Here is a 23,746-nt window from a genome sequence, read left to right on the forward strand (position 1 = left end):
CAGCAAAGCTTCTTGCCCCCCATCAAGGTCTTTCAGCTGTAAGAGAGATTCTAAGTGTAAAGCAGTACACTGTGGTGACCCTTGGTCTCCACACGGAACAGACATGAAGTGGTGAGGGCTATGGCACTTCTAGAGAGGATGGCCACTATGTTCCTCCCCCTCCAACCCCCACCAAAAAAAAAAAGGTTAGTTCAAAGTCCTAACCCCAGCACTTCAGAAAGTGATCTTATTTGATAATAGGGTCTTTTCAGAGGTAATCAATTTAAAATGAGGTCAGTAGGGTGGACCCTAATCCAGTATGACTGGTGTACTTATACAAAGGGGAAGTCTGGACACAAAAGCAGACATGTATAGAGAACAAGGGATGTGATGATAAACTCAGGATTGTAATAATGTATGTACAAGTCAAGGAACACAGCTTCTACTCTAGGGCCTTTAGAGGGATGGTGACACCATGGTTTCAGACTTAATGACCTCCAGAACAGTGAGATGATAAATTCTGTTGTTTTAACTCAGACAATGTGGTTATGGCAGTTCTAGGAAACTAATAAGGTTGGCAATTAAGTCTTTTTAAACACTTCAGATCACAGTGGCTTGAATGTAACCTGTGCACAACCTCTGTTGAAGGGAGAGAAGGTATAGTCACTGACTGTTTCTCCCAAATCCTTATCTCACAGGCTTGTTCAATCAGAAAGGACTGAAGTTGCAAATGCATCCTGTGAGAGATTGGTTGTCTCCTCCTGGAGCTGGAGGCAGCAGACATAGATGGGTTCCTTCACTTCCAGCTGGGAGCTCCTGGGTTACCAGGGAAACAGCCTTACCTTCTCTCTAGTCCATGAAGCTGGGGAGGTTCTAAGCACAAACCAAGCCCTGACACCAGTTGTGGCTTCCAGAGAAATGAGAATGATAATAAATAAATGTAAAAAGAGTTAACAACACACCCTTTAAGCCAAGAAAAAAAAATACATCAGGAAGGACAGTCACAATTTTGTGGACTGAGAGGAGGTGTGAGGGGCTGGGCCCTTGGGCCGTGAGGGAATGACGGGTGAGGGGGTGAGGGTTCCCCTTCCCGGCCCCGGGAGATGGGGAGGAACGGAATAGGCTGTGTAGCAGCTGTGGGAGGCATTTCCGCCCCCTGGCCAAAGCAGCTGCTCCTCCTCTGCCCGGCCCGGCCCCTGCTTGGCGGCCATGCTGCTGGCAGACTCCTAGCGGGACAGCGGTGTCTGCTTCAGGGACATGAGCACCGAGCGCAGGCGGGACACGTCTTTGCACTGCTTGCTGCTCTTGGGGTTGAAGTCACACAGCTGGGCCACCTTCTCCCACTCTGTGCCCGGGGTCTCCTCCTTGGATTCCTTCACAAAAGCCTCCTCAGATGCCCTGCAGGTGGAGACAGGACAGAGGTTTCAGAGCGGTCTACCTCTTCCCCGAATCAGTGATGCTCTGCTCCCACGGAGCAAGGCTGTTTCACCCAGCCTACTAAGGGGTACTTTACCAAGACATCTCCTCCCCGGCTCCATGACCTCTGACCTCAGGCTCCCAGGAACAGCTTAGCCCCCGGAGGAACTCTCGTTGGGTCCTACCTCAGGGCCTTTTTTGAGTCTTCCCTCAGACCCGCTCACAGCTTGTTTCTTGTCCTTCAGGTCTGAGTGCAGGCCTTACCTCCTGAGAAAGGTCTTCCCCTGCCACCGAAGCTCAAGTAGCCTACCCCTGCCCCAGCACTCTCTGTTCATTATCTCTCCATCAAGAGTTCCCAAACAGGGTCCCATTTGTTTATTTTTGCTTTCATTTCGATTACTCTAGGAGACTGATCAAAAAAAACAGTACCGTGATTTATGTCAAAGAGTATTCTGTTTGTAGTATCTGGTCTTGCCTTTAGGTCTTTAATCCACTGAGTTTATTTTTGTGTATGATATTAGGTGGTATTCTAATTTCATTCTTTCACATGCAGCTTTCCAGTTTTCCCAGAACTACCATTAGCTGATTCACTTCCTTGTACAGCAGAAACAAACACAACAATATAGAGCAATCATACTCCAATTGAAAAACAAGGAAAAAGAGTTCCCAAACTGGGGCTCCTGACACCTAAAGGCCCTTGGAGGAATCAATGTAATACCTCAGCTATTTCCAACACTTCCCCAACTGGACAGGACGTTTACTAACCACCTAACTGAAATCTCTGATTCGGCATTGCCTCAGGGTTCTCTGGACTCATTGTCTCGTGAGTGTTCTTCAGAAAAGGTTGTGGTCAAAGATGCGTAAAAGAATCAATTAAAGAGGATCTTCAAATCAAATCACCCGTATTTCACTACAGAACTCTTTTTAGCACAGAATGACTGTTCTATCAGCCTGGGGAATGCTCCACTGGAGTCTTTGCTTTTGGTTAGAATCAGATTAGGATGGAAAGTGGTCGTTTCTTCATCAGAAGTTCTGGCTGATAGTTACAGAAGCCACTGATGAAGGAACAATGGGGAAATAAAGTATAATAAATGTAGTTTTGTGGACAAAACTAAATGTGGGAGTCATTAAGAGAAAGACAATAAGGGATTCTGGGGTGGGGAGAGCTGGGTCTGTGTTCTGTTTGACCAGCAAGTGTCCTTAAAGCCCCTCTCTCCTTAGCAGTCCCCCTTGCATCGCAAGCAGGACCATTTCTGCCAAGTGCCAGGCACTAGCTGATGGCGGGTGATCACTCTCCAGGTGATCCGGAGGGATCCAGGATGAGCTGGCTCTGGATCAGGCGACCCAGCCTCTCCCTAGTGATCTTGCTTCCCTGATGGGTGCTCATTTCCTAATCTATAAAGTGAGAAGCAGTGTCTCCTCTTTGCTGATCCATTTCACTGGTCTGAGAACCCAGCAACACAACATGTGTGTGGGCTTGGGAAAATGTAAGGTTCTGAGTGGAGCTGGCTGACCAGCAGGGCTGAGGGGAGCGATCTTTGAAGCTCTATCTTCCAGCTCAAAAAGTGAAGTGAAGTGAAAGTCACTCAGTTGTGTCCAACTCTTTGCAACCCCATGGACTATACAGTCCACGGAATTGTCCAGGCCAGAATACTGGAGTGGTAGCCTTTCCCTTCTCCAGGGGATCTTCCCAACCCATAAATCGAACGGGGGTCTCCTGCATTGCAGGTTGATTCTTTACCAACTGAGCTATCCAGGTCAAGAGGCTCCCCTCTAACTTTGCTGTGGGGTTCATGGTCCAGCAGCACCGCATCACCATGGAGCTTGTTGGCAATGCAGAATCATGGCCTTACTTCAGTCCTTCTGAGTCAGAATCTCCATTTTGACAAGAGCCCTTGGTGATTCCTAGGTACATGCAGGTCTGAGAAGCGCTGGTCTAGACTCTTCCTCTCTTCAGGATTCCCTTGGGTGCTCCTTGGGTCACCTCTTCAGGCACAATAGGAGCAACGAACCCCCTGTGGTGTTCTCCAGCATCAGTGCCCTTCTGCCATCCCCATTCTCCTGCTTGAAACCTCCCATGGCTCTCCGCTACCTTCAGGATCAGGTCTGAGCTTTTAAACATCACATTCAGGCTTTCTTCAACTGGCTCCAAACTGATTTTCTCCTCACCCCCCATACCCCCACCCCAGCCACTGCAGGCCACTAGATATTTCCCCTCTCATAGCCTTTGCCCCAGCAGCTTTTCCCATCGAGGACACCCTTCTCTTCTTACCCTCGCCACACAGCCAACTCCATCTCATGCTTTAAGGGCCAGGGGAGGTCCCGCATCTTTGAAGCTTCCCCCCCAGAGGGTGGCTCTGTGGAAGCCCTGTGTGTCCTTGTGAGCAGCTCTTATCACAACACACCTCCAACCATGAGCAACTTAAGGGGATGGACTGTGTGCGTCTTATTCCTGTTTGATCCGGAGACTGGCATTGGGTAAGCACCAATAAGTACTGGACAAATAGGAGAGTGGACAGAGGAAGGAGTGGAAGGCTGTTATTTTGGTGTGTCCCAGGTTCTGTGAGAGGAGGTTTAGCCCAGACAGCATGAGAGGGCTGCCAAGGGTGTACCCAGAGCGAGGAACAGCAAATATTTGGCACATACGCACGAGGCAGTCATCAGACACTCATCACTGCTTTTTTTTTCTCCTTCAGCTTCACAATTCCCAACACACCAGCCAGCTAACTATGAGAATAAATCTGGATTAGGCACAGGACCGGCTAGACCCCAAACCAGGAACATGAGACAGACCAATGGTGGTCTCGCCAGGGGCTCGCAGCCAAATTCAGGCTGGAGCTCTGAGAGGAACAGCGCACTAAGGCAGGAGGTGGGGGATGGCAGTGCATGCTTTATTCCTCCAGTATCTGGCACTCCATGCTTGTTTTGTTCAACAAAAGACTCACCCCACCTCCCACCTCCCATCCCCAAGAGCCATTTCAGGGTGGGGGGAGTTGGGCTGCTTGGCCCTTTGCCTCTCTCACCTGGGGATGGACAGCATTCTTTCCTTGTCTCTGCTTGGATTTGGCAAATCTGTCTCAAAGATGCTCAGTACACCTTTGCTGGGGGGATGGAGATGAAGGCTGGTGCTTGTGTCCACCCTGCAGGCTCACCTCCTTCTCTGATCACTGCCTCGGGCCCAGCCACACTCATTCATACCCCACCAGTGAGAGACTCAAGAAACTGCCAACCACACACAGGGACCCCAGCAAAGGAGCAAAGGAGACACGTACACGTAGCCGATGATATCAGCATCTGGCTGCTGGTAGAATGCTTTGTCAGCGATCCTTGGGGGAAGGGGGTTAGGTGAGGGGAGAACAGCAGGGCAAGATGGACAGACAGGCAGAGGGTTAAAGAGAAAGAGAAATCAGCATTAGTACCTCCAGCTGGAGACGTGTTAGGAAGCACAGTTCTGGAAGGCTCAGCAACTCTCCACGGCCCAGAGAGGAGAGCGGGGATCCTCCATCCACCCGAGGAGGGGGCCCTTTCTAACACTCAGCCCTTATCCTGTTACTCCTCCTGTTCACAAATCTTCAGTGGCTCCCATAGCCCATGTCTTCCCAGCCCTCACATTTGAGGCCCTGTACACGTGGGCCCTCACTCCGGCCCTACCTCCCACCTCTCTCCCTGCTGCCCAAGCCTTTCTTGGACAGAAAGAAAGGACAATGGCCTTTCTTTCACATCTTGCTGTGCCCTGGTCTCCTAGTTGTCCTCCGAAGCCCAGGTCCCCAGACCTGGAGGCCCCCTCCCCTGCCCATATCCCTTGCTTCCACAGCCTTCCTACAGAGGCCCTGCTCCCAAGACCAGCCCAGCATGCGGGTGCCCACTGCTGAGCTCTTTGAGGACATAGATGCGGTCTTTCTCATCTCCGCCTCCCCAGGGCCCAGCCCAGGGACTGGCAGGCAGCAGCTTGTTGAACGGAAGCTGGAGGCTTCCCAGAGCCAGCCTTCCCCTTCCTGGCGGGTCTGGTGCCTTTAAGGGCACAGCCTCAAAGGCAGGGGCTTCAGGGCGTTCTCTGGGCAGAGACCGTTTCTGCAAGGGGTTCTCTGGTGGATCTCCACTGTCTTTCCTGCTCAACACCAGTGCTTCTTCTTCCAGGATGGGCATCCTGGTTGTCCTGTAAAGCATCAGTTGCCCCCACCCAGTCCCTGTGGTTTGTGTGGGACTGGACCCCACGCACAACCCAAGAAATGAGACCCAGTCTGTATCCATCAGAGAGTCTCTGCTCCTGGGACAGTCACTGGGCCTGGGACCAGCACATAACCCCATACCAGACCAGCTGAAGCTGCTGGGGCTGAGAGGCTTACTTTCACTGGAGTTGCCAAGAAAATAGAGCTGGAGCTGCCGGCGGCCACCTTGGGCCCCATCCCTGGAGTGTGTGCCCAAGAGTGAAGGTGCGGGGAAGGAAAGCAGGGCCGAGAGACAGTAAAAGTGAGCGCTGATGGACTTTGTTTCAGCCCAAGTCCACTGTGCCTGCCTGCTTCCCCCTGGCCTTTCCAGTTACATAGGCCACGAGTTTCCCTCTACTCTTCAGCCACTTCTGAGTCAAAGTGTTGTCACTTCGATAGGCAGGAAAACCCTGCATATGGCTTGGTTCTTCCCTCCCAGCCAGGCCTGTGTTCTCTGTGATGCTAACCATGGCCACAGGGCCCCCGGTCCAGCTCTTGGCCACTGGGCTCCAGGGTCATCTGGCTTACATTCCAGTGGGTCCTAGGACCTCGTCCATCGACCGATAGACTTGCTTTTCTCTGTCATGGGGAGGAGGTGAGAGCTTACAGTCACCAGCTCTGCAGCATTCAGGGTGCTGAGCTCCACAGGCCACTGAGGAAACAGCCCTGGGGGTCTGGCTTCTCCTTCCTCTGTGTTCTTGCCACCAAATCACCCGTCCTTGTGACAGTCCCCCACACCATGGCTCCTCTCATGTCCCCACCTCCCCCTTATGTCCCCACCACCCGCTCACGCCCTGATAGCCCTGCTCACCGGTTGTTGATCTTGTTCTTCTCAACTTGTTCACTCTGGCGCTGGTTCCATTCCTCCAGGTCCTTCTTGGCCTTCTCCCGCCACTCCTGCTCCATCACTTTGGAGGCAGCATCTGCAACCCCCAACAGGTGAATAAGCAGCAGCTTTCCAGGAGGAAGGTGAGGCACAGGGGCCCTGGGGGATTCTCCCCTCAGCCCGTCCTCAGCCAGTTCCCACACTAAGGAGCCCCAGGTACTCTAAGGCTGCCCACCCGACATGGTGATGGTCCCAAACCACCACCCCAGTGGGAAGCCCCGACGCAGGGGGCCCAGCCCAGCTCACAGCCTCAGCCCTGTCCTCACCCAGCTCCTGCAGCCGTTTCCGCTGCTCCTCTCTCCATTTGCGGATGCTCTCGGGTTCCTGCGTCAGCCTGTCCGCCTGGGCGATTGCAGCATAGCCATCCGCGGGACCGTTGGCCTCCTAGGACATAGACAGACAGCAGTGTACCCCGCCTGTCCACCGGCCCCTCTGTCTCTTCTCCTTGACTACTCCTTTCCAGTTACAGAGGCCACTAATTTCTCTTTATTCTTTAGCCACTTCTGGGTCAAAGTGTTGTCATTTCTTTAAGCAATAAAACCCTACACATCGGTTTTATTTAAACCGCTCACATCTCAAACCACGTCATGCCCACTGTCTCCTGTGACTGTACCCTGCCTTTCCACTTGCTGTGCCCTCCACCAGTCACCCTTCCCCCTCTGTGACCCCAGGCAAGTTACTCAACCTCCCTGTGCCTGACTTTCCTCATCATAAAACAGGCTACAAAATAGCACCCACTCCATAGGGTAAATATGAGGATGGAATGAATTTTAAAAGTGTGAAGAACTTCAAATACTTCTTGGTACACAGAGAGTGCCCTGTGTTTCTATCATTAAAGTTCCACTCTGTTAGTTGTGGGCTTCCCACATGGCTCAATTGTAAAGAATCTGTCTGCCAATGCAGGATCCACAGGAGAGTCAGGTTGGATCCCTAGGTGGGAAAGATCCCCTGGAGGAGGAAATGGCAACTCACTCCAGTATTCTTGCCTGGAGAATCCCATGGACAGAGGAGCCTGCCAGGCTACAGTCCATGGTGTTGCAGAGTCAGACACGACTGAGCACTTAGTTTTATTCACCCAATAACACACAGCCCCTGATGGCCTCACTTTATAATACATTTACTTGTCCATTGTCTGTCTCCCCTATCAGAATGTCACATTTGTGACAGCAGGGATTTGCCTGTCCTGTTCCCTGCTGTGTCCCCAGCACCCAGCACAGTGCCTGGCACAGAGCAGGTACTCTGTAACTATTTGCTGAGTGAACAGTCCTGAGATAGGCAGGGTGGGCTTAGCTAAGATCGTGCAGTGATGGGAAACTCAGACTCAGGGGCCAGACCATCCAGGTTCAGATCCCATCTCTACTGCCTACTACGTGTGTGCCACTCAACCTTGCCTGACCTCAGTGTTCTCATCTGAAATGAAGATGATACTAAAACTGCCTCTAAAAGCTGGTGTGAGGATTTGATGCAACAGTACTTGTAAGAAACTTACAAGAGTGCCCGGCAGGGAGTGATGGCTCAGTAAATGATAGCTAGAATTATTATTATTATTCATTGTCATCTTACAGGGGACGGAAACTGGGGCAGAACCTGGGCCGGAGTCCAAGCCTCCTCTGACTTCCAGGCCAGGGCTCTGCCCAATTCTCCAGGCTGCCTGCCAGGGTAGGGGACTCCAAGCATGGCAGGCTGAGAGCTCAGCCCAGACAGGCTGGGGCTTCCCTCTGTTCTCGAAGAGCCAGAGCTTTTCTATGATCCAGCCCATCTCTCAGCACTCCCACTCTGGCGCTCTGTCTGCCCCGTGCATTCCTGTCTCCACCCATCCCACATCCACGCTGCCCCGCCTTTGTCTCCTCCATGCTTTCGGCCTTCAATTGTCTCCCCTCCTTCCTCCAGCTGATGAAATCTTATTCCATCCCACGAGTTTCTAGCTCAGAAGTCACCGGCTCTGGGGTATTTCCAAACACCCAAGTAGATCTCACAGCCCTTCCTCTCCCTGTGCTCCTTCGCCTTCTCCCAAGTGTGTCTCCTGGCTGGACTGCAAGATCCCTGTCAGCAGGGCAGAACCTTGTTTACAGCCCTATGAACCTGTCTCTCCTTTCACTGCTCTGTTGCTCAAGCACTCATCAAACTGTCATTAATCCCAGTGTTGTTTAATGTCTTCTCCCCACCCAACAGCATCTGTCCAATGGTGCCCACACAGCTGGTGCTCAACAAGCAGTGGCCGTGTGGATGAAGATCCCCCCTGGGACCAGCATGTGCCAGTTCAGAGGAAGTGCTGGGTGTCTGTCCAAGGGGCTGTGGGCAGCAAGGTGAAGGAACAAGCAGATGGACGTAAGAGCTGCATCTCCCTGGGGAGAGAGAAGGGCAGGCTGAGGGCGAGGCAGTGCTGCCTGGCTCCTCGGATCAGACCCACCCTTGGGTGGGGCATCTGGGGCGCTGCCCTTATTCCTCCTTCCTGCCCAACATTATATTTCAATTCAGAAAGTCTCTCTTGACATCTCAAGGGGCCTTTCCAGGGCCCTAATCTCGACAACACAAGTTGATCACCGATGTAGGGTGAGCCCCACCCTGTCCAGTTCTGGGAAAAACCCTGTCGTGAGGCCAGGCTACCAGGACCTCTAGCCAATCCTATAGAATGTCCCATCTGCAGACAAGTGCAGTTACTTTGGTGTCTATGTGTTTAGCCAGGTGCTACATTTTATTTCTTCTTGGTACTCATGATATCTTAAAAGACTAGCTTCCTTAGGGGCTCAGACAGTAAAGAATCTGCCTGCAATTCGGGAGACCTGGGTTTGATCTCTGGGTCAGGAAGATCCCTTTGAGAAGGGAATGGTGACCCACTCCAGTATTTCTTGCCTGGGAAATCCCATGGACAGAGGAGCCTGGTGGGCTACAGTCCTTGGGTTGCAAAGAGTCGGACATGACTAAGCAACTAACACTTTCTGACTTTCTTTACTATCTGCCCCCCACCCCTCCCCAGTAAAGTGAGTTCCATGCAGACAGAGACTATCTCTGTACAGAACCTAGGACAGGGAGGGCCTGGCTGTAAGAGGAGCTCAAGAACATCTCTTGAATGAATTAACATATGTTCATGCTTGGGGACAGAGATGACCAAGTTGGCCCATCATCCAGGAGCTTGACAGAGGGAGTTCTTCACAAATGAAGACCATGACTTGGGGTACGTGCATAACATGGGTCATGAAAAGACGGGGGACAAGGGAGGGTATGACCTTTCTAGCCTAGGAGCAGAGTAGGCTGGGAAGAGACAGGGGAAGGACATTTCAGATCAAGAGTTGGCAGCGTAAGGACCACATGAGGCTGGTGCCTTTGGGAAAATGTGAGTACAGACATGCTGCCACGTGTGGATGAGATGGGTTGAGAGAGGTGGGCTGGAGGGTTAGAAGTCATTCCATGGTGTCCTTCAGGACTCACCATCTCCTTTAGAAGTGCGTGCATGCTCAGTCGTGGCCGACTCTTTGCGACCCCATGGACGGTAGCCTGACAGGCTCCTCTATCCATGGAATTTTCCAGGCAAGAATACTCAAGTGGGTTGCCATTTCCTATTCCAGGGGATCTTCCCAACCCAGGGGTCGAACCAGCATCTTCTGTGTCTCCTGCATTGGCAGGCAGGTTCTTCACCACTGAGACACCTGGGAAGCCCCACCATCTCCTTCAAGACTGCCCTAAAATTAAGACTCAGGTTAGAGTGCTTACAAACTGGCAAAGAACCTTCAATTAAATGGTTCTCTTTGGCCTTCACAAACCTTCAAGGTGGGTTTTATTATCTTTGTTTTACAGGTAGAAAAAAGTCTAGCTTCAAAGTCCCAAGGTCACCTAGCCAGCAACTGGCAGAGCCAGAATTCAAACTGAATTCCTGGGTGTAACACCCCGGCCACACATAGCCAACAGGGGCCAAAGTCACTTCTGTGTCACGTGATTTTTTCCTCCCTAACATGTCTAGCATCCCAAGATTAGAGACCGCGTGCCCTGTCCTCCCACTCCCAAGGCCCACTCCCTGTCTCTCTCACACTTGCCTTCATACCCTCCTTGGCTCACTTAGTAGCTTGCTCAGGAATAAGAAGCTTCTAAGGCTATAGAGGACTCTTCTCAACAGACCTGTGGGGACAGCAAGGGAGGGCTTCTCATCCCCATTTTACAAATGACAAATCCAGCTCAAAGCAGCGACTAGTCCAAGGTCGTCCAGCTGGGAAAAAACAGAAATGAAGCCCAGATTGTCTGACTCCATCCAGACTTCACCACAGCGCCTCAGTCTGGGTGTAGAAGCAGCTGGAGTAGATGCTGGGGACGGAGGGAGGTTAGGAGGATTGATGGGAGGAGCCTGGAGCAGCTGCACTCCACATCCAGAGACATCACTCAGTGTGGCCCTAGCAGATGGTGCCCAGAGATGGCTGTGCCCCAGGCTCTGAGTGGAGAGCCCGGTCAAGCTGAGCCTGCCTCCTCCACCAACGCGGCCCACTGATAGGCTCTGGCTGGGAGCTGTTCCCGCCCCCCACACACCCCTATGCCTCCCACCTGGAAGCACAGGGCCCTGCACCTGTGGTCTCTTCCGGCTCCCCCAGCACACCCTTCCCTGCAGCAGCCCCAGACTGAGCATCTTATCCTCTATGCCTTTGCACATGCTGTCCTCCCAGCCAGGACCACCCACCTCTCCCTGGGCAGCCTGGAACCCACTTCCAGCATCCGTTACTGTTGCACTCTCTGACTTCAGTGCAGCATCTAGCGGCTGAACCTGCTTCAGGTCCCAGCTCTTCCGGGCTGTGTAACTAGAGCTATTAAACCTCCCTGTGTGTCCTCCTTCTCCTCATGGGTAAAGTGGGGATAATGTATGGAACCTACATGATAGGAGTGTTGGGAAGATGAAATGAGTTAATCCATTAAAGCTTTTGGGTGGTGCCCAATGCAGAATAGCTTCCCTGGTGGCTCAAATGGTAAAGAATCTGCCTTCAATGCAGGAGACCTGGGTTCATTCCTGGGTTGGGAAGATCCCCTGTGGAAGGGAATGGCAACCCACTCCAGTATTTTTGCCTAGAGAATCCCCATGGACAGAGGAGCCTGGCAGGCTACAGTCCATGGGGTCACAAAGGGTCAGACACAACTGAGTGACTGATACTTCCATTTCGATGTATAATAAGAACTCAGACTCCTGGCTCTTGAGACCAGCCCCACACCTGAGCCCCTGCTGTCCTGCACTTGAGCTCTTTGAGAACCAAGAGCCATTGCATTTGCCTCTACATCCAAGGCCTTGAGCACAGCGCATGGCACTCAGAATGTGAGCTGACTAAATGAAGGAATGAGGGGCTGCCTGCAAAGCAATGTGGAGGGCATGGGGAGAGCCTGGGACACAGCATCAGAGGGACTTGGGCTTCAAGTCCCCTCCTGCCACTCACTGGAGGTGTGACCTTTAAGAAATCCCCTCCTTGTTCTCCTTAGGTGTCGTCACCTATCAAATGGGAGTGACAACATCCCACTCCAGGTGTGAAGTGGGGCCTGAATGTGATAACTGCCCTGCAACCACTGTAGCCCGTAGCCTGGGAGGGCTCACCCAGGGCTGCAGGAACGTTTGGAGCCCCTCGCAAGCTCAAAAGGGAAGGCACCTGGGAATGGCCGGGACCAAAAGGCAGGAGGCTACAATCAGGGCCAGGCTTGTCTTGGCCCAGCTCTCTGGTGGCACCCCTCTCCCAAGGGACCCCTCCGCTGGACACAGGAGACCACCACAAGGGCTTCCGGAGGCCAGGCTGGCCCAGCACGTGCTGTGACACCATGGGGAGCCAGGAGGATGAGGCACAGCTGATCCTGGGGATTGACCAGCTAAAGCTAAGCTGAGCTGAGCTGTTGATTCCTCTAAGTAGCTCAGTGGGGATGATGGCCACGCGGATGGGGAAGGAAGAGAGCTTGTGTAGGAGGAGTGAGTCCTGCTGGGGCCTTCCTGCCCCTGGCAGCAGCAGAAAGAATTAGAATAGGTTTGGGTAGGCTTATCCTTAGGCCTTAGGTCCAGGTTCATAGCTGGACCCCGCGGTGGCTCATGCCAAGTCATTTCAGTCGTATCTGACTCTTTTCGACCATATATACTCCTCTGTCCAGGGATAGATACTCCAGGCAAGAACACTGCAGCGAGTTGTCATGCCCTCCTCCAGGGGATCTTCCTGACCCAGGGATCGAACCCATGTCTCCTGTGGCTCCTGCACTGCATGCAGATTCATTACCGTTGAGCCACCAGGGAAGCTCCCAGTGGCCCACAGGCTTCCAGAAAAGATCAAGTAAGGTAGCAGGAAAGTTCTGTCCAGGATCCTTGAAAGTCAGATCCTGCTCTGTGCTCCATCCTAAGAGAAATCTGCAGGGGCTTCCCACCTGCAAGCTGGCCCCTGTGGGCAGCTTGCAACAAGGGGGTGGAGCAAAGGGCACCAGATGAGGAGATTTAGATGAACCTGAGGGCTTCCCAGGTGGTGCTAGTGGTAAAGAACCTGCCTGCCAAAGCAGGAGATGTAAGAGACTCGATGGACGTGAGTCTGAGTGAACTCCAGGAGTTGGTGATGGACAGGGAGGCCCGGCATGCTGTGATTCATGGGGTCGCAAAGAGTCGGACATGACTGAGCGACTGAACTGAACTGACTGAAGAGATGCGGGTTCAATCCTGGGTCGGGAAGATCCCCTGGAGAAGGACGTGGCAACCCACTCAAGTACTCTTGCCTGGAGAACTTCATGGACAGAGGAGACTGGTGGGCTACAGTCCATGGGGTTGCAAAGAGTCGGACACGACTGAAGCAACTTAGCATACACTGCATACGTACAGATGAACCTGAAATTGGCCACTAAGCTTCTGAGTGACTTGCCTCATCTGTGACCCCCTTCCCTGCCTGTAAGGATGCTAGCTCGCACATGTGAAGTGAAAGTTGCTCAGTCGTGTTCGACTCTTTGTGACCCCAAGGACTATACAGACCATGGAATTCTCCAGGCCAGAATGCTGGAGTGGGTAGCCACTCCCTTCTCCAGGGGATATTCCCAACCCAGGGATCAAACCCAGGTCTACCGCAAATGATTCACAAATAAACATACCTGGGGTTATTCTTGGTAGCAGTGAGAAAAAAAATTCCCACTGAGATTGGGGAGGAGGCCTAGGGTTTCTCAGATTCGTTCAATACAAAGTGAGGCCAGGGGGCAGGACAGGAGAAGGCCTCCAGGTGCTAATATGTAGAAAGGGAAAATTATCTTGCTCCTGGTGTTCTAGGTACTATGGTCCCAAGTATATCTCCAGCTCCAGGGCCACTTTAGGGCACAGACCTTTCGGGTCAAGCCAAGTCCTTTGGAGTATGTGCAGGGCAGGGGCAGTCTGAGTCTCTATGCTCTGCCGAACTGGACAGGCATCAGTGCTGCTTATTTGGAGCTCTCAGGCAGGCCCAAGGAGACACGAAGCTCTTAAAGTCCTAGAGACTAACTTTTCTAGCTTGCCGGTAGTTGAATAATTTTCCAGAAATGAGACTTGGCCAGTTGCCCTGTGTAAGGTACCAGCCCATCCCTCTTACATAAGAAACTATTGTTTGTTCTCCCTGAGGATTTAGGAGGCCAGCTCCTCCACAAGGCAGAGTTCAGGAGATCCTGCAGCAGTTAAGGGTCTTTGACCCAGTCCAGTGGGAATTAAAGTTCATCTGGTGAAGACTGTTGCATCTGTGGGGTCCTGAGGATACTATTTGTGTTCCAAATTCTTTAAGTACTTTTAATATGATCTGTATATGTAGGAATGGAGGGGGCTTAGATGAGTGTGGAGAGACATTTTTAACTAGAAATATCTTTGATGTGCTTAGCCGCTCAGTCGTGTCCTACTCTTTACGAGCCCATAGCACACCAGGCTCCTCTGTCCATGGGGATTCTCCAGGAAAGAATACGGAGTGGGTAGCCATGCCCTCCTCCAGGGGATCTTCCCAACCCAGGGATCGAATCCAGGTCTCCCGAATTGCAGGCAGATTCTTTATGTTGTGCGACACTAGGGAAACCCAAGAATACTGGAGTGGGTATTTACTAGCTGTGTTTTTCGGTGGCGGGGCTGGGGGTGGGGAATGTGAGAGAGAGAGAGTGTGTGTGTTATAGGATCATTACAAAGAATTTTAAAACAACTCAGTGAAAGTGAAAGCTTTTCCTTTCCCTCCCTTCTCCCACAACCTTGGGGTTAACCACTGCTAACAGTTGGTACACATCCTTTCAGATCTTCATGCAAACATATTTCTAAAATACAAAACAGGACCATACTGTGCATATTACTCTGCAAGCTGCTTTTCCATTTATTATATTATGGGCATCTTTTCATGTCCATACAGAAAGCTCTGACTGCTCTTTGTAACAACGGCATGGTTTTCCAATTTACCTACCCAGGTCCTCAAGAGTGGGCACTTGGGTTATTTCCAGTTTTTCTGCTACTATAAATAATCATATAAAGAATCTGAGTGTCTCTGTCCAGCTATTTCTTTAGGAAAATTCTGAGAAGTGAAATCTCTTTTAACTGGGTCCCACCCAGTGAAAACGCTCAGACATGGAGACGACCACTGGGTTCAGCCTCCCACCAGTGGCAAACACGTGCAGGGCCCTGTGTTTCCTTTAGTCCATGCCACTGCGAGCCACTTTCTTTCTCCCTCTGCAAGCTAGACATTACCATGGGCAACCTGAGGCCATACGCCATCGATCCCTATCTGTGTGGTCCTTATTCTTCATCCCCTTCTCCTACACAACCAAAAAAAAAAAAATGTGTCAAAAACTTTCTTAATGTTCCCATCCCAATGAACAGAACTTGAAGCCCTCTTCCTACCCATGATGGGGGCCAAAAAGTTACTGAGACCCAGGCTGTCAGTCCCTCCCGCTGCAAGGACAGAATCTTGCTTACCTGAAACACATCTCCATTGACCGTGGCCCCCATGTCCTCAGAAGCTGATAGAAAGAGAACAAGAAGACAGCATTACTCATTGCTCAGCTTATAATAAGCAGGGTCCTACATTAGTGACTGAGCCAACCTCTGCATATATCCGTGTGTGTACTGACTTCCACATATACAGACATCATGTACACATAAATAACCTGGGTTCAGTCCTTGACTGTTCACAAAGCCTTCTCATAGCTGTTATCACATCTAGTTTTCACCATAGCCTTGTGCTGTAAGGCACAAGGTGTGTTATCAACCCATTTTACAGATTCTCAAACTGAGGCCCAGAGAGGCTATGTGATTGCCCAAGGTCGCCAGCCAGTAATAGCTCCTCACCTACCTGAAATTAATTTCCCCTCAGCTGCAGTTAGGAATGGCCTGATTTCCTATGGAGCCTAGGCCCAGTGAGCCAGCAGAGGAGCTGGAGGCTCAGGGCGGGTCTGCGAGGACTCAGGAAGAAGGGACTGCACGTCTCCGCTTGTCCCTGAGGTGCCTTGAGCAACGGCTTCACCTGGGAGAGCAGGAATCAGCCCCTACCAGGCAGCACTTGGCCTGATTTTCCTCCTCCTGCCCCTCCCAGAAGGATTTGCTGCAGCCCTCACCTCAACAATGACTCCTCCTGGTCCCTTGCCCTGACACCTGATTTTTCACAAATTCCCGTGACTTCTGCTGCAGCAGGGACCCTCAAGGTTGGGGGTCCCTCTGCCCCCCGCCAGGCCCGCCTGCACAGCTACTTGGTCTGTCTGCCCCACTAGTGGCAGTGAGCACCTGGAGGGGCACACCTGTGTCCAAACCCTCCCACCGTCTTCCCCAGAGCTGGGTACTGTACCTACGACTTAGGAGGCGCTCAGAAATATTTGTTGAATAGCAAATTAATCAACGCACTAAAGAAAGATGGACTAAATGGCTTTTGTCCACTCACAGGCCTCTCTGCCTCCCTCTTCACCCTCTCCCAAACCTCTTTCAAACCAACTGCCATGGCTGATGAAAAGCATAAACTTACCTACGTAACTCTTCTAATTAAAAATAAAATGAACACAAACCGGCAGCCCATAGGGTCTGCTCCTTCTTTGGGAACTTGACAGGTGCCGCTCCCTCTCCCTGGAAGGCTCTCCTGCTCCCTCAAGCCCTTCAGCCTCTGCTCAAACACTTCCTTATTAGAGGCCTTCCCTGACCATCCCTGACATTTGTCCTCTGCACCCCTCTCCTCCCCTATACAGTACTTTGTCTGTATCATCTACCAAGGCCTGATAGATTTATTTTTGTACGTGCTAATTGCTTATCTACCCCACTTGAAAGCCCTCCAGGAGGGCGGGGACTTTGCTTTGTCCATCACTGGGATCCAGCACCTAGAACAGTGCCTGACACATAACAGGGGCCCAATAAATATTTGTTGAATGAATACACTGAACCTCGGACCATAACTCATGAGGATCTTTGCAATCTGGCCCTGCCCATTTTTCCTGCCTCACTTCCCACCAGTCCTTCCCACAAACCCTATTCTGGTTTCCGCCTTCCCCAAACACACTATGCCACATTCCATGCCTTTCTTCCTACTTCCCTCACCAAAGAATGTTCTTGGGGATCCAGTCATTTGCCAAAGCCCAGTTCACAACTCACCTCCTCTGGGAAGCCCTCCACTGCTTCCTCTTCTACCCTGAGCGCTGATGGAAGGTCTCTCTCAACTACTATGGAGTATCCCCAAATACTGTATAGCACCCCCCACCCTCTTACGTGATTACTGTGACCTCCCATGGGTCATGCATTCCCTTATCAGGCTCTGTATCCCATTCAGCTAGCTCCTATGGGTGAACAGTCAGTATTGGCTAAGTGGAAGTTGAATTGCTCTTTGGGGGCCCGCTGTTGTCTGCAAGGCCTGAGGACTCTCAGAAACTGCAATGCCTCTTAGCCAGGAGCCACAGGAGGCTGTATAAGACCATCCCAGATGGACAAGTACACTTCACCAGCCAGATAGAGCCGTGAGTCACAGTGACAGTGCTTTCAGCTTGGGGACTAAAGGGAGGGATCCTTAACCCCATGGAAACAATCCCCAGCAGATATAAATTATAATCAATTTTGTTTTCAAACAGTGATCGATTTTAGCCAACAGTTATCAGCTGTCCTCCCTGCTCATTTAGATGGGGTTTCTCCTGCACGGGTGGCCTGGTCCCTAAATTAGTGGCAGCATCTTCTCCAGGGGCGTCTCCTCTACCAGAGTCTGAACTTACCGGGGTCCATTCACGATGCCGGTGTGTGCACTTGGCATTTCTGGAGGGGAAGTTGTGCCCCCTCCCACACGCCACCCTGACCAGTCCCAGTCTCAGACCCCTTAACCGCAGGAGTGGCCAGGGGCCCACCCTGTCCTTCAGGAGGTCTCTGCAACCCAGTCTATGGGTGCTGCCCTTTGGAAATGAGGCTTCAGCCTCTTTGGGAATCCACACACACCCACACATGAAATTACGAGTCTCTGTCCTCACAGTGCTTTCTGACCAGCCCACGGCACGTTAATAATCGCGTGCCCACAGTCCAAAGCCGGCAGAACAGGAGTGAGGCAGATATGGGTCCCAGGGATAAGCCGTGGGTGTAACTTCCCTCAGATCGCTAATCCCCTTTTGGGACAAGGACAGACGGGGTCCAGAACATTCCTGGGAGCTTACTGAGTCCCATCAGGGGGAAATGGGTTTGCCCAGGAAATGACTGGGCAAGTCAAGGGCAGAGCCAGGTGGGGCAGGTAGAAATCTGGGTGTGAAAATGTAAACCTCCTGGGCCCTACCCAAGGCTGATGAATGGAAACAAAGTATCCATTGCTCAGGCTGGCCACACCTCCAGCTCAGAGGAGGGGCTCAAAGAAGCTCAGGCTCAGGCCTACTCTAAACAGTTTCCCCTGAGGTACATGCATGCATGCACGTGCTCAGTCGAGTCCGACTCTGTGCAACCCCATGGACTGTAGCCCGCCAGACTCCTCTGTCCACGGGATTCTCCAAGCAAGAATCCTGGAGTGGGTTACCATGCACTCCTCCGGGGGATCTTTCCAACCCAGGGATTGAACCCGAATCTCCTGCATTGCAGGAGGATTCTTTACCACTGAGCCATCCAGAAAGCACCCCCTGTCCCCAAAGTCAGGGCACTCAGCACAAGGGCATCATTTAAGAGACAAGACTCAGAAGTGATGAGCGGTGCTGGCTGCAGGAGCTTCCGTCCAGCTCCCAGCTGCCTAAGGCACATTTTCTGCAACTTATTCAGGCTTCTGGCACTCATCACCAGTCTCCAGGGGATTACTTACTCATCACCATCTAGACCTAGGAGGGTCAGATCAATTCTATCCTATCTGGCCACCTATTGAGCCGCATCCCGTAACTCCTCTAAGATCCCTGTGCTCCACTCAGCAGGGTAGCTGAGCATTTGCAGCTTTAGTGGTTGTGAGTCCAGGAGACCTCAGAGGGCCATGTCCCTGCTTCTTTCCCTGCCACCTCCGGTCTGGGGCCAACCTGTATCACCCCTGCCGGAGAGTGAACCTCCCGTCCAGGCCATAAATCCCTGGAGTCCCACGGTCCTAGGAGAGGTAACAGCCTGTTCAAACCCCAGCCACATCTGCAGCCCTCTGCCTGACTTCTTCTCCCTGCTTCTCTCTTAGATGGTTCTGACATGGGTTCTCCCAGCAGGCCTCTCCCATGCCAACCTGACTGGGGAAGCTGGTAGTCTCAAGATGTAGGCCCATATTTTCTAGGAATTCCCTGGGGTGTGTGAGGGTTTGTGCCAAAGTGCTAGAAGCTGCTGCTCCTTCAGAAGACATCCACTGCTGACTTGGTTAGGTAGCAAAAGATTCCCCCACCTCCACATCCCATCACTTCCCAGGGTGACTGCCACAGCATTTGAAAGAATGTGGAGCCCAGAGTTGAGAGGCCTGGGATCTAGTCCCAGATCTGTCACTCATGGCTGTGTGACTTTGGGCAAGACACTCAGGCTCTCTGGGCTTCCAGTTTCTTACATGTGACAAAGGGCTTGTTATGTTTCTCACACGAAGAGGATACAGAGATGCTTCGAGCCCCTCAAGCCACAGGAACTGTCTTATTCATATCTGTATCCCCACTGTGTCTGGCACACAGTAGGTGCTCAGTAAATGTTGAATACAAATATAACTATAAGGAGCTTTACCTGTAAACATTTTTTTTTTTAAATATGTAAGCTACCACTTATTCTGACAGGCCCATAAACCCCCACTAAAATGACAACATTAACAGGAAACAAGGGCTGTTTCGGATGCAGCCATGAAAATGATAGCTAGTTTTTAACTTTAAGAAATTGTTCTTTCAGGCAGAACTAAAGCAGGAACACTGTTGATAAACACGCTCTTGCAAGGACCAGGCCCCAAACCCCAATAGCCCTGGACCACCTTTGCAAAACCACTAAGCTCCAAACCCAGCAGGGCAGGATCACATCTGACTGAAGCCCTCTGTGCCCCTGCCCCCATACTGGTGTCTCTGACTCAGAGCCTGGCATATGGAAGGCAATGTGGCCAGGGGAAGAGGATTCAGTCTGAGAGAAATGGTTTAGTCCTCGCTCTACCACTTACTAGTTCTTTCAGTAGTGTACATTTTGAGCCTTGGTTCTTCCATCTCTGAAATGGGTGTATAATGCACACAAAATGATGAAATGTTAAGTAAAGTGCCTAGAACAGTGACCGCAGGATGGCAGGTGATCCTCCAGGAAAGTCTGTAAGTTCTTAGAGCACCCAGTGCCTCCTGCTTTCCCAACTGAAGGAGGGAGCTAAGTCCAAGGGTCAGGGAGGTCTGAGGTCCTGTGCACACCTGCAGGGCTCAGCCGGAGGCAGCCAGCCTACTGGGAAGCTCAAGGTTGGGCTGCGTTGGATTCCATAGCCAGGCAGTGGTGGAGCTGGCTTGGGAATGAAATGTCATGACGAATTTCTATGCCGGGAGCCACCAGATCCTCAGCCCCAGGCGGGGCCTCACATAGGGAACGCAACAAGATCGCCCTCCCATTTCCTTCTCCAGGTCCCCCTCAGGTACACATACAGCCCCAGGCCTGCTTCTGGCTGGCCAAAGCAGGCCTTCTTCGCTCTACCGCAGGGCCCGGAGGCCGAGGACCCCGGGTGCGAGCCCCAGATCCCCCCCTCCAACTCCCAGTACCCAGGCCACCGCGCTGACTCACCCCCACTGGCGGGTCCCGGCTGCGCGAGGCCCCCCTGGCTGCCGGCAGGTGCCCCGAAACCCTCGTCATTCTCTATGCCCGCAATCTCACTCTCCTGCTGGGCCAAGAAGGCAGCCGCCGGGTCCTCCTCGGCCGCTTCGGGGGCCCCGCTCTCAGACGACGAGAAGAAGCCAAAGTCATCAGCCATTTTCCCCGCGTCTCTGCCGAAGCGTCCGTCTGGTGCTCGGCTCTGCCCGGCGCGTGCCCCGCGCTGCGCCCGGCGGCCGCGGCACTGTCACCCGAGCACCCCGGGGGGAGCCGCTCGGCCTCGGCGGGGACGGGCTCAGCGCGGCGGCCCCACACTTCCTCTCCGCCACCGGGCCCGGCTCGCCTGTCACTGCGGCTGCAGGCGGGAGGAGCCGGGACGGGAATGCGGTGATGTCACCGGCCGAGGGAGGAGGCCCGCAGGACGGCCGGAGGTCGCCTCTCAGCGGCCACAGGAGGGCGGCAGCAGGACGGCGGCGCAGCCCCAGGGGCCCGGGGCCGCGCTACCCGCTCGCGGCCACCAGCGGCGCGTCTCCAGGACACAGGACTGGCGCAGCTCCTGCCGGGTCCGGAGGCGAAGCAGATGGAACCAAGGGACCATCGCGTGTACAGGGTCACCGCAGACTGGCAGCCCGGATTTCAGGAGCACCGAGCGGGTGGTCGCAGCGCAACCTGGCTCCTCCTGATTCATTCTGCACAAGTTTCTTCTCCAAGGCTCGGCGGGTGTTATGAAGCCCCGTTATCAGTAGCCTTGGAGAGGTAACATTAAGACCCACCGCTTTATTGCATCCTTCTTGCCAGTCCAGGGTCTTCCCCACAAGGCCATGTTGTTTCCGTACATTTCTTATGCATTTCCTGTCATTTGGAGGCTTCAGCTCAGGCCACCAGAGTTTGTGTGACGTGACGGGGTCTCTACTTGGAGGCTGGGTCCCTTCAATGTCCCTTGCTTCCCTGGTCGCTCAAACGGTAAAGAATCTGTATGCAATTAAGGAGAACTGGGTTCCATCCCTGGGTCAGGAAGATCCCCTGGAGAAGGACATGGCAACCCTCTTCAATATTCTTGCCTGGAGAATTCCATGGACAGAGGACCCTGGCGGGCTATAGTCCACAGGGTCACAAACAGTCAGACAGGACTGAAGTGACTTAGCAGTAGCAGCAAGTATGAACCAAATTGAGAAAGGCAAACCCAGTTTATCCAGGCAGCCTACCACTCCTCCACTCAGTCACCCTAAGTAAACAGACTTCAAAACATATTAAAACCCAAGCTCTGGCCATGGGGAGATTACAATCTAGGAGCCCAACAGATGGGAAATGGTCAGACATTTTCTCGGAGTGATAGGTGCTGTGACATTTAAACACAGGCTTGGGTCGGGGGTGGGGCGGGGGAGGTGCGGCGGGGGAAGAACCACCATCGGATCTTTAGGATTTTTTCTTTCTGATTTCAAATTTGAAGGTCAAAAAAGAAAGGAAAGATGAGCCGCCCCTAACAGTGGGTTCCCTTAGTGGGTGGGGAGTGGAAGCAAAGTTAAACTGAAGGGCAATCTCAGTTTTGCACAGGAATACTTTGATGTAGGTTTCATTCTTATGATGAAAATATAATCATTTATCAGTAGTGTGGAAAAGAGAAACTTCAGGCCCTGCACAATCTGGTGCAAGCTCAGCACTCCACCATCACTCATCTCACTCCTCTTCCTCATTACCCCAGCTGCAGCCTCAGGTGCTGAAAAGAGCTGTACAGTTCCCTACTTTAACAAACCAGCCTTAAATGTCAACTCCAGGCTTTGTAGAGACAGAAGGACTACTGAACACACTATGTGCCCTTTGTGATCACCCGTGGATGTACTTACTTGGTTCCTGGAGACTTCAATGCCTCTGCCGGCACTCTTCCCAACTAGTTCCTCCTTCCTTCCTGCTCCTTCCTAATGTAGCCATCAGCAAAATTACTTACATGCTTAATTTATACAAGTTACTGGATGAAGCACAAGCTGGAATCAAGATTGCTGGGAGAAATATCAATAACCTCAGATATGCAGATGACACCACCCTTATGGCAGAAAGTGAAGAAGAACTAAAGAACCTCTTGATGAAAGTGAAACAGGAGAGTGAAAAAGTTGGCTTAAAACTCAACATTCAGAAAACTAAGATCATGGCATCTGGTCCTATCACTGCATGGCAAATAGATGGGGAAACAATGGAAATAGTGACAGACTTTACTTTGAGGGGCTCCAAAATCACTGCAGATGGTGACTGTAGCATGAAATTATAAGACGCTTATTCCTTGGAAGGAAAGTTAAGACCAACCTAGACAGCATAGTCAAAAGCAGAGACATTATTTTGCCGACAAAGGCCCATCTAGTCAAAGCTATGGTTTTTCCAGTAGTCACGTATGGATGTGAGAGTTGGACTATAAAGAAAGCTGGATGCCGAAGAACTGATGCTTTTGAACTGTGATGTTGGAGAAGACTCTTGAGAGTCCCTTGGACTGCAAGGAGCTCCAACCAGTCCATCCTAGAGGAAATCAGTCCTGAATATCCATTGGAAGGACTGATGCTGAAGCTGAAACTCCAATACTTTGACCACCTGATGTGAAGAACTGACTCATTGGAAAAGACCCTGATGCTGGGAAAAATTGAAGGCAGGAGGAGAAGGGGATGACAGAGGATGAGATGGTTGGATGGCATCACCAACTCAATGGACATGAGTTTGAGTAAACTCTGGGAGTTGGCAATGGACAGGGAGGCCTGGCATGCTGCAGCCCATGGGGTTGCAAAGAGTCAGATACAGCTGAGCATCTGAACTGAACTGAACTGGTCCAGATCATTCTGCAGCCATGCTTGCTCCTGTATTAATACATGACTTATTCTTAAGCATGAATATTAAAAATTATCATTAAAGTCTGAACTATGTCATATAGCACTTTGTGCTGGAGATCCTCTGTTTCTTGACACTTCACTAAATATCTTTGTTAATTGCTCAGTCGTTTCTGACTCTTTGTGACCCCATGTACTATAACCTGCCAGGCTCCTCTGTCCTGGGATTCTCCAGGCAAGAATATTGGAGTGGGTTGCCATTCCCTTCTCAGGGAACTAAGTATCTTTGGAGATCTCCAAACACAGTCTGGTCTTCTAATTCTCCACTTAA

General features: G+C 51.9%; 1 protein-coding gene across 3 annotated transcripts; it reads right to left on the reverse strand.

The window, feature by feature from the left end:
• Window positions 1-929: 929 nt before the first annotated feature.
• Window positions 930-20,985, reverse strand: CLTB (clathrin light chain B). Of its 3 annotated transcripts, none has more exons than XM_070793293.1 (6): window positions 20,582-20,983; window positions 15,377-15,420; window positions 6,756-6,873; window positions 6,415-6,526; window positions 4,668-4,721; window positions 930-1,377 (listed from the first exon to the last, which is right to left on the reverse strand). In XM_070793293.1, exons 1-6 carry the CDS (start codon window positions 20,766-20,768, stop codon window positions 1,206-1,208), a joined length of 687 nt encoding a protein of 228 aa, XP_070649394.1. In that variant the 5' UTR covers window positions 20,769-20,983; the 3' UTR covers window positions 930-1,205. The 3 variants fall into 3 exon arrangements, with proteins under 3 accessions (XP_070649394.1, XP_019820233.1, XP_070649395.1); XM_070793294.1 differs by lacking the exon at window positions 930-1,377 and adding an exon at window positions 2,281-4,496 and having other exon boundaries at window positions 20,582-20,985; XM_019964674.2 differs by lacking the exon at window positions 4,668-4,721 and having other exon boundaries at window positions 20,582-20,979.
• Between the last annotated feature and the right edge of the window lie 2,761 nt (window positions 20,986-23,746).

Source organism: Bos indicus, chromosome 7 (genome assembly GCF_029378745.1).
Source record: "Bos indicus isolate NIAB-ARS_2022 breed Sahiwal x Tharparkar chromosome 7, NIAB-ARS_B.indTharparkar_mat_pri_1.0, whole genome shotgun sequence".
Taxonomy (NCBI): Eukaryota; Metazoa; Chordata; class Mammalia; order Artiodactyla; family Bovidae; genus Bos; species Bos indicus.

What these genes read in the sequence shown, in the direction of transcription:
- CLTB (XM_070793293.1), bottom strand. Translation starts at nt 20,768, where the DNA reads ATGGCTGATGACTTTGGCTTCTTCTCGTCGTCTGAGAGCGGGGCCCCC. An exon ending in GCCGGGACCCGCCAGTGGGG is followed by an intron (nt 15,421 to 20,581) that starts GTGAGTCAGCGC and finishes TCTTTCTATCAG; the next exon opens with CTTCTGAGGACATGGGGGCC. An exon ending in GAAACGGCTGCAGGAGCTGG is followed by an intron (nt 6,527 to 6,755) that starts GTGAGGACAGGG and finishes TGGGGGTTGCAG; the next exon opens with ATGCTGCCTCCAAAGTGATG.